This window comes from Monocercomonoides exilis (genome assembly GCF_001643675.1).
Source record: "Monocercomonoides exilis strain PA203 chromosome Unknown scaffold68-255432, whole genome shotgun sequence".
NCBI lineage: Eukaryota > Preaxostyla > Oxymonadida > Polymastigidae > Monocercomonoides > Monocercomonoides exilis.
This window is the reverse complement of record NW_027150613.1, coordinates 106,792-124,492: the sequence shown is the minus strand read 5'-3', so window position 1 is coordinate 124,492 and position 17,701 is coordinate 106,792. Positions and strand designations below refer to the sequence as shown.

General features: G+C 41.8%; 3 protein-coding genes across 3 annotated transcripts; 2 read left to right on the top strand and 1 right to left on the bottom strand.

Annotated features, from left to right (window-relative positions):
- Positions 1–1,603: 1,603 nt before the first annotated feature.
- MONOS_3433 (uncharacterized protein) lies at positions 1,604–3,019 on the bottom strand. Its single transcript, XM_067873436.1, has 5 exons — positions 2,742–3,019; positions 2,643–2,689; positions 2,322–2,561; positions 2,147–2,239; positions 1,604–2,076 (listed from the first exon to the last, which is right to left on the bottom strand). The coding sequence occupies exons 1-5, from the start codon at positions 2,914–2,916 to the stop codon at positions 1,987–1,989; spliced, it is 645 nt and encodes a 214-aa protein (XP_067718958.1). The 5' UTR covers positions 2,917–3,019; the 3' UTR covers positions 1,604–1,986.
- Positions 3,020–3,024: 5 nt separating this feature from the next.
- Positions 3,025–4,491, top strand: MONOS_3432 (Autophagy-related protein 3 B (Atg3B)). Its single transcript, XM_067873435.1, has 7 exons — positions 3,025–3,168; positions 3,235–3,271; positions 3,338–3,501; positions 3,570–3,664; positions 3,750–3,905; positions 4,007–4,217; positions 4,280–4,491. The coding sequence occupies exons 1-7, from the start codon at positions 3,033–3,035 to the stop codon at positions 4,291–4,293; spliced, it is 813 nt and encodes a 270-aa protein (XP_067718957.1). The 5' UTR covers positions 3,025–3,032; the 3' UTR covers positions 4,294–4,491.
- A 67-nt stretch (positions 4,492–4,558) lies between these two features.
- On the top strand, positions 4,559–17,701 carry MONOS_3431 (putative dual specificity phosphatase 12; the record flags this gene model as incomplete). The annotated part of the gene is made up of 3 exons (XM_067873434.1): positions 4,559–4,910; positions 4,963–5,063; positions 5,134–17,701. The coding sequence occupies 3 exons, from the start codon at positions 4,559–4,561 to the stop codon at positions 17,356–17,358; spliced, it is 12,678 nt and encodes a 4,225-aa protein (XP_067718956.1). The 3' UTR covers positions 17,359–17,701.

Below are 17,701 nucleotides of genomic sequence, written 5' to 3'. Positions count from 1 at the left end.
ACTGTAGACATTGCAACACAACTCAACGAAAGTGATGTCATTTTCACTTCCATTCGTGATTTCCCTCATTCCTCTTTCCAGATATGGCATCCAGGCAGAAAATTCAAAAAACATTCAGCAATTTTGGTAAAATGCGACTCTTGCGCAATATTGAATTTCTTTCTCAAAGATAAACCAGAAAGATTTCATTCATTCCTCATTTTCCTTATTTATAAATATCTCCTTTTGAAATCTTTATGAAAGTCACTAAATATATTGCTCCGTGTATCTTTAATCATTTTGAAACATTTGATATTCTTTTGAACGATAAAGAAATCTTCAACTGATAGGGAAGAAAATTGCATGGTTCTACAAACTTCATCAAACAAAAATTGTCATTCTCAATTCTTATGCAAACACCTTCAACAATCTTTTCTATTTTAATTAATTATTTAGCATATTTGTTGATGGATGCTTCAGACGCTTTCGAAGTTCATAATTGAAAACAAGCATATTGCAAAATTGCATATTGAAAGATAAAAACTATCTTTAAAGCAAAATAAAAAACATTTTCTGAAAATTTTCACAATTTTTTGAGAAAACAACAAAAATGAATTATTTAATGGAATGATCATAAAATTTCAGATTGATGAGATATTTAAACATCATTTTTCATTTTATAAAAAAATAGAGAATTGTTGTAACGCAAACATATGAAATATTAAAAAACAAAAAAATTATTTTGATGAAAAAATTTGTCCACAAAAATATATGACTTCATGTTGATAGAGATATCATTCACACAGGTCATACGCGAATAATTCAAATATAACAATTTTGCAAACGATACATTCAATCATGCTAAACGGAAACATGATCAATTAAGCTCTTTTTCAGTTTTTTTCTCAACAAATATTTCATTTCGCATCATAATAAAAACACAAAATGCACTTTTATTGTCTCAAGTTTTTGGGCAAGTGACATTATGCAATGATTGCGAACTTAAGGAATTATGAGCATTAATGCAAAAAAACAAAAATAATAATTCATACTATCGAGAAGAACAAGAGCTACACATTACACGTGAATGGTCTACCATTTTGCTTACCTCCCTTCTTGGTATAATTTGACTGCAGATGAAACAACATGCATTTTGATGTCTTTTGTTTTCAAATCCTTTGTATTCAATAATGAATGGATTTTTTCCCTTTGGAGAAAGAAAGATGTTGGAAATTGTCATGACTTTTGGGACTTCAATTTCTTTGTAAAAGTTTGTTGCTTTCTTCCACTCGATTGATTTTATCTTTATTTCTCCTTTGGACTTTTTTAATAATAAAGATAATTTTTTGTCGGGTTGTGCAACCTCATCTTCATCCTTTCGAGTGAAACTGAAAACATTCCATAGCGTAACAAAGCATGAGGGAGGACCACCAAATTCCATTAATAAAAAGGCTATTTTCCGTTTATCCAAAATTATGTCGCGATCTGTCATATATTAAAAAATATTTTTTCTTGTTTCTCAAATTAAAAAGATCACTTTTTCACAAAAGAAAATCAAAAATATTCCCAGTATGCACAAAAAAAGGAAATTATTCGCAATCAAAAATTTATCGCAAATTCAACATTGATTTAACAGCATAATCATTATTTTTGTTCAAAACTGATTGAGAATAAATAAAACTCCATAAAAAAGAAACTGTTAATTTCATGTTTAATTATAAAAAAAATTAATCATAATTGATGCTTGCATTACAAATAACTCATAATTGAAACTTTTTCCAATTGATGGAATTGAAATGTTGATTGAATATTGCTTTCTAATTTTTGTAAAGAATCAAAGGAAATAATAACAACAAAAAAATTGGAAATTTGGTCATCCAATTTTTAAATAATTGTACAAATACAATTGCTGATCTTTCAAGAAATTAATATTACGGATGAATTATTTTTCATTATCTCAAATATGCAAACAAAACTCTAAAAGTGACAGATAATCGTTCAAAGTTATTATGTTGATTTCTTTTTCGTCTGTGTATTTGTTTCCTTTTTAATGCAGTTCTGCATCAGTGCAGCTATTTTCATTGCAAAATATAACATCTTAAAATAATCATAATTAATTGAAGATTTACAATTTGTTAAACAAAAAATATTGAACATGGATGCACACCGATGATAGTGCAGTAATAAACAACATTAACCTTGAAGGCTGAGCCAAAAAATATAAAATATAGTTTCGAGACCATCTTCCCTTGTAACATGTCTGTAATTTATATAAAAAACAAACAATTAATAACATGAAAATTTAAAACAACAAGCAAAACATTCTTTTACAAAATCCAAACCTCCCAAGTTTCGTAATCTGTTTCCCAATCTACACATTGTACGCACTTATGCCTAATGCAATATAATCCTGCACCACAGAAGTCTTGTTCTTTTGATTGCCCATGAGAGGGACAATCAAATTGAAAATTTGGATGAGTTAAAATTGAAGCACATTTCCCTTCATCAGTGCAATATTCGTTAGACTTGCAATATTTTTCAGAGCTGCTGCGCCCACTTGTTCCGGGATAACATTCTCCACACTTATTAACATATTTGGAAAAAAAGTTAAAAAATAGAAAAAAATACGAAATAATTTAAAAAAATTTAATCTAATTTTCAACCTTTCCTTCTTTAGAAGAATCTTCATCAGGAAAGAAAAACACTTTGTCTGCATTAGATTGATTCAGTTATGAAAAATAGAAATAGAAATAAATACAAACGAAGAGGACAGCCAAAATTTGTCAACTTCCAATGCTCACGTGACCAAAGAATTCTATCTAAAGGTCCTGCGCATTGTCCAGGATCTGGTATGGTGTCATTATTTGAAGATGAGCAATACCCACAAACGAAATGAAAGAAAAACACAAATGCAACAATTCCTCCACGACTCATCATTTAAACTTAAATAAAAATTAATCAACAAATAATATTAACACTTTTTGAAGAAAGTGTATTTATTTTCGGTTTGTTACCGAATAAAAATGAAACAAAAAGATCTAGCCCATAACAAGATGTCATTTATTGATAAGATAGATCGAGCTATTCGTGAAAAAGGAAAAAAGGAAGCACGGAAAACAGCAACCGTGCCAACAAAATCAACCTTTCTTCAGGACGGAAAGGTGACCCCTGCTGAATTTGTTCAAGCTGGTTTGTTGTTGTTTAATTTGATTTAATGATTCATTTCTTATTTGGTTATCAAATCGATTTTCGAAGGTGATCTCTTACGTTCAAAATGCCCCCAATGGCATTGGTATTATTTTTCATAATTTATTTGAACAATTTTTAAATAATTGCATTTATTTAAAAAATTCAACAGGTGCACTGGAAAAGAAGAAAATATTCTTCCATATCTTCCAAGAGACAAACAGTTTCTTGAATTAAAAGGCGTTCCATGCAGAAAGCGCGCTTCAGCTGTTACAGGTTCAGGATTAGAGAAAAAGCTCGATGAAGGAGAAGATGATTGGGTTGCTCCAGATGAAGGTGAGCTTGAACTTTTTTTTTTCGGTTTATTGATTTAATAATATATTATTATTATTATTATTTTATAGATGTTAGCAAACCTGCAGAAGCGGCTTCATCAAGTGCTGCACCATCATCCAGCTCAGATGATGAAGACGATATGTTCGACTTTTCCGATTCATCGGTTTGATAGGAAGTTGTTTATTTTCCATTAATTTTCAATACTTTCTCTTTATTTATTTATTTCTTTTTTTATGTGTGTTAAATAGAGTGCTCCATCATCTGCTGGCCCATCATTCAGAACTTATGATGCAACCATCACTTATGATATCTATTATTACTCACCACGTTTGTATCTGAAAGGCTATGCCGAAGACGGTTCAACTCCACTTACTCCTGAACAAATTTTCGAAGACATGGCTACTGTTTGAAAATTTTCTTCTTCTACTTTTTTTTTTAACAATACACTTTTTTTTTTGAAAAAAAATATTTATTCTTATTTATTCATTTTAAAATGCAAAATTAGGAACATGCAAACAAAACAGCCACTGTCGATGAACATCCTCATTTAGATGTACCAACCGCTTCTATCCATCCATGCAAGCATGCACAAACTATGAAATCTCTGATTGACAGAGAAAAAGAGGCTGGCAGACAGATTAAACCTGAACAATACTTCTTCACATTTTTGAAATTTGTCCAAACTGCCATCCCAACAATTGAGTTGTCAGGGACTGGTTTGATTTCTTGTTTTTCATTAATTTTATTTTTAATAATTTTTTTTGTCTTTTTTGTTTAGTTGAAGCTGAGTAATTTTACGCATCTGAGGCGAAGAACCTGATTTGCAACACACATTCACTTTCATTTCTGAGAACGTGGGCATTTTTTTTATTCCTCATTTAACACCAATACACAGATACATTCAATTTTTCAATTAATTTTTGAAATTTGTGGTATTCATTTTCAAACAAAAATTATAACCAATAAAACATTGATCAGAAATACAATTGAAGAATAATTTTTATTATTTTCACCACGTTCTTCCTTTCTTGACCTTTACAGAGATTAACGTCGCATAATGACGGAACAACGGCTGGACATCATCGATCTTTACAATGTCATTGTGGAATGCGAGTCGACAATCATTGACTTACGAAGTCCTGAACAGTTCATGAAAAGTCATATCCAAACTGCAAAAAATCTCGCACCAGATTCAATTGACCAACTTAAGAATATGAAAGTGATGTCCAAAATTGTTCTATGCTTTGAAGGGTCTCCTCCGTCACAAAATCTTACAGATAAGGTGAAATCACAACCAAACATTGATTTTGTTGTGCACGTTCCATTTGATGATTTTCATCGCGAATACCCTTTTCTTTGCACTTGTGGAAAGGAAGATGAAACCAATGCATTATCGCAGCATCCAACTCGTTTGCTATTTTTCGAATGTTATATATTTTTTGTTAACTTTTTTTAACACAGAAATAACGTGTGACTTATTCATTTCTGGAAGATTTCCTGCAATGAACTACGTTGGGCTAACAAATTTATCTATCGGCCATATTGTAAATTGCACGAATGATGTTTGAGTTTTTTTTGATATTTTTTTGAATTTAATTTAATGGATAATATCAATATTATTGTATTTTTAAGATTCCAAACTATTTTCAATTTGACGAATCAGAAGCAGCTCTTCGTGCCAAAGATGAATTTTGGTGTCATTGCGATACAGAAGAAGATAACGACGTTGACGATGATGATTCTAGCACAATGAGTAGCTATGGGAATTTGTCTCTAGTTAGTGCGTTTTCCGAGTTTCCAGAGTACATACACAGCGAATCATCCGTAGCTTCGTTTCACGTTGCATCCTCCTTCAATCAGGATCCGTTTTCGTGCGAAGCATCTACTGTTTCAATCTCATCTGAAGACGGAAGTTCTCCTCAACACCAGACCCCTCAGCCAACGTTCCTGTCTCCTTCCCCGTCTTTCTCTTCTTCATTTATGCAACACTCTCCGGCTCAGATGATTCTGCCTGCTTTGCGCCACAGCCGGAGAAACTCAACACAAAAGCTCGGCTCGTCCATCGGAAAGTCAACTGTTGCTCCATTCTCTTCGTTTCATCCTTCATCATCATCATCTTCTTCTTCATCTTCTTCTTTCAATTATGAGCCAACCAGAGGAAACGATGTCATTTTCATTGATCGCAGGGCAGAGAACGACGGATCTCCAACACTCCCGCCTCCTCTTTCAGCCACACCAAACTCGACGAATGGCAGTAGCGTGAGCGGGTCTTCTTCTGTAGAGTCGTTTGGAGAGAGCCATTTGAGCTCTTTGTTGGATTCGAGTGAAGGTTTCACAGACGATGAAGAGAAGGAGAATGGGCAGAAAAGGAGCAAAAGAGCAGATGGGAAAGGAGGAGAGAAAGAGAAGGGATTTTCAGAAGGAGGAAAAAGAGGATTGCAAAAGAAGGAGGACGAATGGGATACTCTGAAGGGAGGCAGCAATGGAAATGTTACATGGCGCAACAGAAGCTCAAATGAACAGACTGGAAAGGAAGTGCTTTTTGACCGGTCGTGCAACACGCCCATCCACCCACGGACACTCGGAGCGAAGGAGAATGAGACAGAAATGCCACAAGTTGTGATTCGGCAGTTCGATGATGGTGGTGAATTCAATGCAAATGATGGGCAGAAGAAAAGAGGAAATGATGTAATGATCGGAAATGAAGGAGGAAGAAACATTGTGAAAGTACTCAGCAGCAACGAAGCAATTGACTGTGACATCAAAAACACAAACAATACAAACGAAAGAAACGTCAAGTTTTTTTGTGACAATCTCAAACCCGATGAACTCACAGACGAAAAGAAAGAAATCACAGAAAAATCCATTTGCTCAGAAAATTCATTGAAAGAAGGGGAATCCAGAAAAGACGACACAGACGAGATTTCAGTTGTGACAGAGGCAATTCTCACAGAACAGTCAGTCTCTCCTCTTTCGTGTTTGGAACCCACAACATCGTCTGAGAACATCGCAGGCAGTGCAAAAGACGGGAGCAACGACGATGAGCTCTCTATTCGCATCTCATCCCCAACGTCTGTCTCATCAAGCACGCACTTCACAATCATCCGGAGCAACCAGAACGACTCCCTTCTTCCCCATTCATCCAAAGCAGACGAACACACAGGCAGCATTTCAGCATCGTTCATTGGCTCCTCCACAATTGGTGGCAAAAAGACTGCGATTGAGTTTCCCTCAGAGATGAGTGAGCAATCTGTGCTGATGTCATATTCTGAAGATCCTCTGGTGGATTCTGTGTGCTCGACACCTGTTGAGACACAGCGGGCAGTCAAATTGGAAGCAGATGTGAAGGAAAGAGAGGAGATACAAGGCAATTCTGTTGTTGTCGTTGTTACTGCTGCTGCTGCTGCTTCTGTTGATAACGAGAATGATAATAATGATAATGTTAATGATGAAGAAAGAGGAAGAGAAGGGAGTGCTAATTTCACAGGGGACACACTCACAGGCAGATGTGACTTTGTTGCGTCTGAAGGCAATGCAATGGAGGGGAAGGAGAAAGGGAAGCATGCACATGTCATGTTCAAGCAGAGTGAGGAAGATCAATTCGGATTCAAAGGAGTGAAAGCGGATGAGGAGGAGGATATTGAAGGAAAGATGTGTGTGGACAAAGAAGAAGGTACTTTGAAGAAAGTTGTGAGAATGGAGAAAATAAAAGAGGAGGAAGAAGTAGAAGAAGGCACAGATGATGGGAACTCATCATTAACATCTTCCTCTTCTGCTTCATCTCTATCATCATCATCATCACTATGCTCTTCATCCTTTTCTGACTCCGAAGCTGAAACAGAAAGCGAAGCATCCGATGAGCCAGTCCATTCTGAAGTGTCTGAAGAATCCGATGAATCCGATGGATCCGATGAATCAAATGAATCAGAAGAGTCCGAAGAGTCAGAAGGAGCAAGAGAAGGCGTGTCACTCTCAGAGCTGCGCAGAAGGCGGATGATGGGACAGTTCCAGCTGAAGCAGAAGCAGCTGCTGACAACAGGGAGGCTGCTGGCACTGAAAGAAGAGCGAGCGCCACTGAGCTACCACCGCATGTGTATTGAAGACACACACGATGCGAATCTTCTCTCTGGTCTGTGTGAGGCATTGCGCTTCATCCACACAGCGATTGTGACGACACAGAAGAAAGTGTTGGTGCACTGCCAGCAGGGCATATCCCGCTCAGCATCGGTGGTGGTGGCGTATCTGATGCTGCTCCACCGCACAGGGTTTGAGGAGACGCTGGAGTTTGTGCAGCATCGAAGGAGGCTGGCAAGGCCGAATGAGAACTTTGCGAGGCAGCTGCGATTGTTTGAGGCGTTTGTGAGGGAGAAGGAAGGGTCTTTCTTTGATGTGCTGGATTTGTGTGAGGCACACTTCAAAGGGGTGGCATTGGCTTCTTCTTCTTCTTCTTCTGTCTCTCCTGCTGCTCACTCAACTGCACCGCGTGTGACTAAGAGTGGGATGAGTGTGGGTGTGAGTGATGCAGAGGGGAAGAACGAGAAGAAGGAAGAGAAGAAGGAAGAGAAGAAAGAGGAAGGAAAAGATAAATCCGAGCTGAAAGATATTGAAAAGGATGAAAATGCAAAAATGGCTGAAAATGAAAAGCTCATTCAAAGTCATATGAAACAGGCAAGTGCAGAGTGGATGGCATTGACTTCAACACCTGCTTCATCATCATCATCTTCTTCCTCTTCTTCTTCTTCCTCTTCCTCTTCCTCTTCTTCAACTTCAGATTCCCAACAAAAGCATAACCAAACCCAGCTGTTGATACAGCCAAGCTTCACAGAACAGACAGTCATTCCTGAACCCCTCAAAGTGCAACCTGAAGAAACTGCTTCTAATTCATCCACAACAACAACAGTAACATCATCATCATCAGACACAATTAAACAAACAGATAAAGAAATCTCTATTGTTCCTCAAAAGCCCAATGAAGATACCACTTCCACTCAGCCTTTCGTTCCCTCTCTTCCTTCTCTTCCTCCTCAGTCATCTGCCATCTCCCTCATCACCACCCCTCCGCCATATGCTGAACACTCTCTCTTCTCCACTCACATCTCTCCCTCTCGTTCTCTGTCCTCCTCCTTCTCCTCTGCCCTCTCCCTCTCCCCTGCCCCCACCCCTCTCCAGCCTCGTCTCCTCTCCCGTGTCATATCTCCTTTGAGCTTCTCCCCCTTCTCCTTCCAAAGAAACCCTCTTTACGTGCCCCGCCGCCCCCTCATGCACTCCTCCTCCTACCAACACCCATTCACTCCGGATCCATCCATCATACACGAAGTGGAGGAGGAGCAGGCAAGAGAAGAGGGAAGAGATAAACACGAGAAAGCAGAGAGAATTGAGAGAACAGACAGACAAGATGCTCATTACATTCAACCCCATCAAAAAGATGCATATTCACAGATGATGTTCCATGCAGAGAATGGCAAGCCCAGTGGCCTTGCTCTCAGCACTCAGCAGGCACAACAGTACTTCCACTCATTAGACCTCAAAACATCACCCCGTTTGTCTCCCTCTCATCTGATGCACCACTCTCCAGACGCTGTGTCGGGATATGCATTCTACCCTCCCCCATTCATACAGCCACTGGTTGCTCCTTCTTCTCCAAAACCAACAAATTCAATCTCTTCTTCTTCTTCTTCCTCCTCCTCTTCTTCCTCTTCCCCCTCATCTTCTATTTCTTCTTCTTCTTCTTCCTCTTCTTCACCCTCTTCTTCTTCCCCGTCCCCCTCCTCCATCTCCTCCTCCTCCTTCCTCCAGTTCCCCCGCAGCCCCTCTCAGCTCTCCATCGACCTCAGCTGCCCCAGACACGGCGTGGCTGTTGTGTGTCTCGTGAGTGATGCGCCTTCTCCTTCTCCAACCATCCCCAGACGCTCTCATTCTTTCTCTGCCTCTCTTTCTGTGCTGCCCCCTCACCACAAGTCTCTTTCCCACTCCAACAGCCAAATCGGAGGATATTCAACATCACCTCAATACTTGCATGCTCCTGTGTTCTCTTCATCATCTTCATCATCATCATCTTCTTCTTCTTCTTATTCTTCTTCTTCCTCCTCCTCTTCTTCTTCTCTTTCACCCACCCACTCATTTCATCATATGCCCCAATCAACTTCACAGCCATTCAAGTCACGCAATCCTCCTTCTCCTGCTCTTCCCTTCACTGACACAGACACTCTGCCTCTTGCTCAGCTCAACACGACACAACAGCAAGCTCTTCGTTCTTCTTCTCCATCTTCATCATCTTCTCCACCACCTCCATCATCTTCTTCTTCATCCACAACAGCCACTTCATCATCATCTTCTCCCTCTTCCTCTTCTTCATCCTCCTCCTCCTCTTCCTCTCCCATTTCTCGCCCACAGCCCACCAACTCCTTCCGTTCTCCCTCTAAGCCAGTGATCAAGCCAGCCATTCGAACCTTCTCTTCTTTCAATGCTTTCCTCTCTTTCTTCCTCGACTCCCCCACGTGCTTTGTCTGCAAGGCTTATCTTTCATACACACAGACACCTTCTTCTTCTATTTCTTCTTCTTCTTCTTCTCATTCTCCTTCTCCTCCTTCTTTGGATGGTTATGATCTTCATTCTACTTCGACAACAAAAGGAAATGAATTATCAACATCTTCCTCTTCTTCCTCCTCTTCCTCCTCTTCTTCTTCTGTGAGTGTGTGCACTTTGACTCCTGTGCCTCAACAGGTTTCTTCTTTAGTCCCTTCTTCTTCTTCTTCTTCTTCTTCTTCTTCTACTTCAGATGCCTCATCTCTTGCCTTCCCTTCTTTATTCCCATCATCTTCCACTTCTTCTTTATCTTCCTCCTCCTCCTCCTCTTCTTCCTCTTCATCTTCCTCTTCCTCCTCTCACCACCCCATCATCAACACCTCCGTCTTCCCCACTGCTGATATTCTGTCTCTTCATCCACCCACTCCCATCGGCGCCTCTCACAGCGAAGACGCTACACGCACACACAAACAGCTGTTGTTGGGCTCCTTCTTCACACCTCTTTCCAGCCACTCTCTCTTCTACACCCCTGGCAATGCAGACATGATCAATGAACATCACTCTCACTCTGTGTCGAACTTCAAATGTTATCAGTCACATGCATCATCTTCATCATCATCAACAACATCATCAACATCTGTTTCACCACCTCCTTCTGCCTCTTCCTCTTCTTCCTCTTCTCCTTCTGCTTCTTCCATAACTCCTTCATCTTCCTCTTCTTCCTCTCCTTCTTCTTCTGCTTCATCTTCATATGTCTTCCTCTGCAACAATCCAACCCCTTCTTCTTCTTCTTCTTCTTCTCTTTCTCAACAAAATGACACAAAAAGAAGACACAACTCAATCAAAGGAAAGACGATGAATGCAAACTGGAACAACACTGCAACTTCAATTGCTTCGAATCAGATGAATATTCTTCTTTCTTCTAATCCTCATCTTTCTTCTTCTTCTTCAGAAAGAAGAGAAAAAGAAACAGTTGTATTGTCTTCATCACCTGTACCATTGTCTCCATCATCATCTTCTTCTTCCTCTTCCTCTTCCTCTTCCTCTTCCTCTTCCTCTTCCTCTTCTTCTTCTACCCTTCAATCACATGCCCCTTCTCTTCTTTCCTCAAAGACACTTTATGAGTCTTGTTCTCATCCAACATTAACATTCGCATATTCTCCATTGTATGGCAGCAGCATCCAACGCTCAAACTCCCTCTCTTCTGAAATAGACAAAGCACACATCATTCTAACTTCATCATCATCATCATCTTCTTCTTCTTCTTCCTCCTCCTCCTCTTCCTCCTCCTCCTCTTCTTCCTCTCTCTTCTTCTCCCATCACCACACCCAGCCATCTGTTGAGAAGGTCTCTTCAGTCACATTCCATCAGGTGCCTCTCCTTCAGCCACTCTCAAATGCATCTCAATCGTCAGCATCATCTTCTTTCAATACAAATAACAATAATAATAACAGCGTTTATTTCAATGGAGGAACACCAGTTCATATGCTACGCACACACAACAGCACAAACAGCACCCACAGCAATGCAAGTGATGCCAGCTGTGTCAGCAGAGCAAGTCTGAACAGCTCAAAAACACGAAGTCATCATCATCGCCACAATCATCATCATCATCACCATCACAAACATCGCACTCCTCTCACTCCAATCACACCTCGTTCTCCTCGTTCTCCTCGTTCTCCTCGTTCTCCTCGTTCTCCTCGTTCTCCTCGTTCTCCTCGTTCTCCTCGTTCTCCTCGTTCTCCTCGTTCTCCTCGTTCTCCTCGTTCTCCTCGTTCTCCTCGTTCTCCTCGTTCACCCCGTTCTCCTCGTTCACCCCGTTCTCCACAGAGAAAGCACAGCAAGCACAGCCATCGCACTCATCATCACAGTCAACGCAGCCATCAATCCACTCGCACACACACACACTCTCATCATCATCATCATCATCATCACAACTTGACTGAGATAGCACCGGTAGAAGCACCCACCCCCCTCTCCTTCGCTGCCTACTGCACACCCCGTGGCGAGAAGGACTCTTCTTTCTACTTCCGCAGCATCGACCGCTTCAAGTCATTTGATCGTTTTTCTCCCAACAGAATGAAGAAAGTGCTCTCCACTCCAACTTCCATTGCCTCTTTGCCTGCCCACTCAAAATGCTATGTGCCAACAGAAATACAACCTTCTCGCTCATTCGTGTCGCCTTCGAACTCCTCCATTCTGCTTAATCAGTCTCCTCTTACTTCTCATGTAGCTTCTTCTGCTTCATTATCAGCCACTTTCTCTTCAACTGCTTCATCATCATCTACATCTTCTTCTTCCTCCCCTACCTCTTCATCTTCTTCTTCTCGTTTATCTTCTGTTTGTTTTTCACAACCAAAACTTGTTCCCCTCAAACCACAAATGGACAAGCCAATTCTTCTTTCTTCTTCTTCCCCATCTTCTTCTTCTCCTTCCTCTACTTCCTCCTCTTCCTCTTCCTCTCCCTTATCTTCTCCATTATCCTCTTCCATCAACATCAACAACATCAACAACCACAACAACCACAACAATAACACCCCTTCTTCTTCCTCTTCCTCTTCCTCCTCCTCATCTCCTCCTCACACAATAGATGCTCTTCTTCCTTCTGCTGACAGCTCTCCTCTTTTTGTGCCTTCTCCTGCTTCTGTCACATCCACTGCCTCACTCGAAACTATCTCCACCATCACACAAGACGATCCTTCACTCTTTCTCATGAAAGAAGAACAGAACAATTCCAATGGAAGGTTTGCTCCTCCTCTTCTGCTGAATCCTTCCTCTGACGATGCTGTGCCTGACATCCGCCCTCTCTTTGCCTCTTCCACTTCTTCTTCTCTCACAACAGCCACAACAACCACAGTCACCACTACTATAACAACCACAACATCAGCTATGTCATCATCATCTACTTCTTCCTCTTCCCCGTCTTCTTCCTCCTCCTCTTCCTCTTCCTCTCCTCCTCCCCCTCGTCGCCAGCTGATGCGTTCTCCATCCTCTTCCTCAGATGGCATCACCTCTTCCCTTTCGAGACTGTCTGATGTTTCATTGCCATCCACAAAGGATATCCACATGCTGCCCAATGACAGTCTCTCCACCATCTCTTCTCTCTCTTCTATGCCCCCTCCCATCATCATCACCTCTTCTCCTATGGCTTCTGCTCCGATAACAGGAACAAACAACAAACACAATGAAATATCATCATCAGCAGCAGCAGCATCTTCTTCTTCTTCTTCTGCTTCTTCTTCTGCAAATGCCAATTGTTCTTCTATTCTGTCTGGACAGCTGCTTTATCCTTCTCTCAAAGACGAACCTTCTCCTCTCCTTCCTTCTTCAATTTCATCTTCTCCTTCCTCCTCTTCTTCCTCTTCTTCATCTTCCTCTTCTTCTGATGTTCCCCCTCTTCACTCTCATCCACAACACCACCAGTCATCTCTCTCTCTCTCTCCTTCCATCACATTCTCTCTCCCTCAGCACACTCACTCTGCTATGGCTATATCCATTCCTGTTGCTATGCCAATAACTTCCTCTTCATCTTCTTCTTCATCTCTCTCTTCAGACTCCTCCTCTTCCTCTTCTCTATCTGCCCAGCCACACACCCTCCCTCTCAACATCCCTTCTTCCACCTCACTCGCCCACCCTTCAGCCATTCCAGACACAGCCCCTTCTTCTTCTGCCATCCCTCCTCTCTCTCTTCCTGACCCTGACACAGTCACCAGCATCGACTTGCCTTCATCTCCTTCTGCTCATCCAATCACATTAAGTGCATCGTCATCAGCTGCTGATTGCTCTATTGTTGCTTCTTCTGCTTCTGCTTCTTCTGTTTCCTCCTCTTCATCTTCTTTGCCTTCATCATCAGCCACACCTTCCAAACATCCTGTCTCAACCACAACAACATTATCATCGTCCACTCATCCTTCTCTCTCTCAAACTTCTTCATCTCCTCCTTCACAGTCAAGCACAGCTTCTGCCATCACTTCTGCTATCAACTCAGCCACATCATCTCCAATGGCTCCTTCTCCTTCTCCTTCACAGGACAACAAGAATATTTCTTCTTCAGTTGCGTCATCATCATCAACTTCATCCTCCTCGTCTTCTTCTTCTTCAATTTCTTCCTCAAAAGCACAGAATCCAACTCCATTGTCTTCATCTCTTCCCTCACCCTCCTCATCTACAGCACCCACACAACCTTCCATTCCTCTCTCTCCTCCTTCTTCCAATCCATTCCCTTTTGCCTCCATCACAGCCTCTGCCTCTGTCATCCGCAAAGACATCTCCTCTTCTTCCTCTTCCTCCTCCAATGCCCCCACTCCTCAGACAGCTAAACACTCTCCTTTTTCTTCTGCTCCTCTCATTGCTCCTCAATCCACACACTCAAATGCATCATCCACTGCTGCCTCACCTGCTCCCTTGCGGACTGTTAAGAGCGTGAAGACCAATCCTGAGCAGTCACGTGCTGTTGGAAAAGAGGAGAATACAACAAAAGGAGAGAGACATGAAAGACAAGAAAGACATGAAAGTGCTGAAAGAGAGAGTGGGAAGGGAATATCCAATGCTTCAACAGCCATCCTCACTCCTCCACACATTCAATCTCCTTCCACATCTGCTGCTTCAACACCTGCTCAGCTGCATCCAAACAGCCAACACCCTTCAAACACCCCCGCTCCTTCCTCCTCTGCCTCTCCCCCTGCTGTTCCTCTCCCTCAGCCTCCTTCTCAGCCAGCTGCTTCTGTTGTGGTTATTCCACCCCCAGCTGTTGTAGTGTCTCCGTCTCATCTGCCTTCTTCCTCTATCATCCACCCTGTGATTGTGCAGCCTCAGGCTGTGTCGATTGTTATGCCTTCTCAGACTGGTCTTATTACAAATATACCACCATCATCAACAATCTCTTCATCATCACCATCTTCATCTGTCTTAAATCCTTCTTCTCTCTCTCATTCTTCTGCTGCTGTGTTGCCAACATCTTCTCCTTCAAACATCCAACCAAACCTTTCAACAACCTCATCTGATATATCAAACAATGCACAATCACAGAAGACACAGAGATCTCCTTCAATTAGAGAGATTACACTGCCAACATTCTCTTCTGTGCCTCCTCCCACTCTGACTCCTCTTTCACCTGCTGTTGATGTTGCTGTCCTGCAAGCAAAGCTAACATCACTCGAAGACTCAACACCTTCGTTAATATCATCAGCATCTTCTTCTTCAACATCATCAACATTAACAGCAAGTAGACATTCAAATTCAGAAGCACAAGCAACCCCTGTTCCTCTCCCATCCCCCGGATCTGCTTTCTCTTTAGCCTCAAACTCCTCCTCGTTCCTCTCTCAGCACACTCGCCACGCCACACAGCCAGCTCTCATCGACACAGAATTCTACTCTTCTCCTGTCACCACAACCATTCCAGTCATTGCTGTGCTGCCTGAGCCATCAACAATGTCCTCTATGGTGATCACTCCAATAGCCACCCCTTCAAGCGAGGCTGCGATGGAGACAGGATCTGTTGTCCCTCTTGTTGCATCCTCCAGCTTTGCTGACCAGCCTTTCTCACCCGATGCTGTGGTGTCCTTCTCTTCCCGCCGCTCGTCCCATTCCATTCAGAGTCCAACCATCGCTCGCACTCTCCCTTCTTCCCACTCGCTCCACTCTCACCCCTCCTGCCACTCCTCCCTCAATGCCACCAACGTCTCCTCCACCACCCACCCCTCTTTCCAGCGCTCTGTGTCCTTTGTGAATGTGGTCTCTGACACCTTCGAGCACAACCCTTCCCTCCCCCAGATCCATCAGTCTGCTGGCCAGTTCGCCTCCACCCCAGACACTCATCTCCCTCCTTGTTCTTCCCCTTGCAAGACCTGCCCGCCAGATATGCTTCCACTCGACCCAATGTCCATCCCTGTGGCTGATGTGCTGCCGATGCTGCAGCCCCTCTCAGCAGACTCTCCTGTGATCACCTCTTACCCTCAAACACCTGTTGTTTCCACAGTTTCTCTCCCTTCTTCTCCCCCTGTTCCTTTCTTGCCTGTGAATGACTATATATCCCACTCCCAATCACATCTTTTTGCTGCAAAGCCTCTCAAAAATGAAAACAGCAGAAAACCGTCTCGTTCTGGTTCTTTGAATGACATGCTGCTGATTGGGCCATCAACTTTCAGACGCGACACTGTCAAAACAATCGAAGAGGAAGAGAAGTCTCCGGACGAAGACTCGAAAAGCCTGCAATATCCTGTTTTGAAGAAGATTTCATCATCCTCATTGCTTATTCCACCATCTGACAATGAGAGAGGAGTCGATATTGATTATCATTCAATGCTATCAAACACATCAGGAATAGCACACTCGTCTCCTCCAACACCAACTGTGTCTTCCTCTTCGTATTCTGTCCCTGCCACTCTCATCCGCTCTCCCCCTCAGTCGCTCATCATCGCCCCCAGAAAGATGTCTGCTGTTGCATCACCAAAGCCTCCTCTCCCACCTCCTTCCCAATCTTCCCTCGCAGTCAGAAAAAATAACAGCGATGGGACTAAAAATAGCAGCTCTGGAGAACTGAAAAAGTATTCTCCTCTTTCTTCTCCGAAGTTTGTTGCATTGGCACAGCCTCCGCCAGCTTCTGGTTCGCCTGCAAGTTTTGAAGCATCCACTCCCTCAAAAACACCAACATTGGCATCTTCTTCTACTTACTCAGCCAAGAATGGAGCTGTAAAAGAAAAGCAATATCAGCCAGAATCATGGAAAGGAGATGAGGAAAAGCCTGATAATGCGTTTCCTTTGTTTTCTCGGATGAGTACTTCTGAGGAAATCTACCATTTACGAAGTGATAAGTCACAAGTCAAAACTTCTTCCCCTTCTTCATCTCCTCCTTCAACTTCTGCTTTCACAAATGTGGGACGGAAAACAATAGACAGGCAGATATCTCAGCCACCATCTCCTGTTATAGACCCTTCTTCATCTTCCTCTTCCTCCTCTCCTCATCTCAGCAATTGCAATTCATTCCACAAACATCACTTCTCTCACTCAACCTCACCTGAATATGATGCCGATGCAAAGCATCATAAAGAGATGACCGCCAATTCATCAAGTGCTAACCATTCCATCCAGCGGTCAGTCAGCTTCAGCAGCACAGCCAGTTTCAATCACTTTGAGCAAGAAAGGGAAGCATTGAATGAGCATCTGGATGATGACAATGTGTTTGAGGGATATCCAACCTTCAATGAAATTGGAATGACAGAGAAAATTGAGGAGAAAGCAAATTGTCTTTTCCCTTCGTCTCTTCCACTTGAGGAAAACGAGGAGGAGGCGAAAAAACAAAGTGATATGACAGCTGTCCAATCGGATAGCTAAACAGCAGAGTTTGATGAAACTAAAGTAGATTGTTTGCAGAAAAGCAAATTTTGAACAAATTAACTCTGAAATCTTTTTTTTCCCAATAATTTTTAATCGAAATGATGTTAACTGTACAATATTATGTATTATTTGTATCTTAATATTTAAGCATTTCATATAAATCTGTGTTTTTGATATTTTCTTCCCCCCATGAGCACAAATTGATAGTTAGATTATTTCTATTCTTTTTTGTATTCATGTGCTTTGATTTTAATTCCTGTGTTTGAGATCCATTTCGTTTATTTTCCAATAAAAAAAGTTGTGGATAGATTGAATAATGGTGAATAAGGTTAGTGTAAAA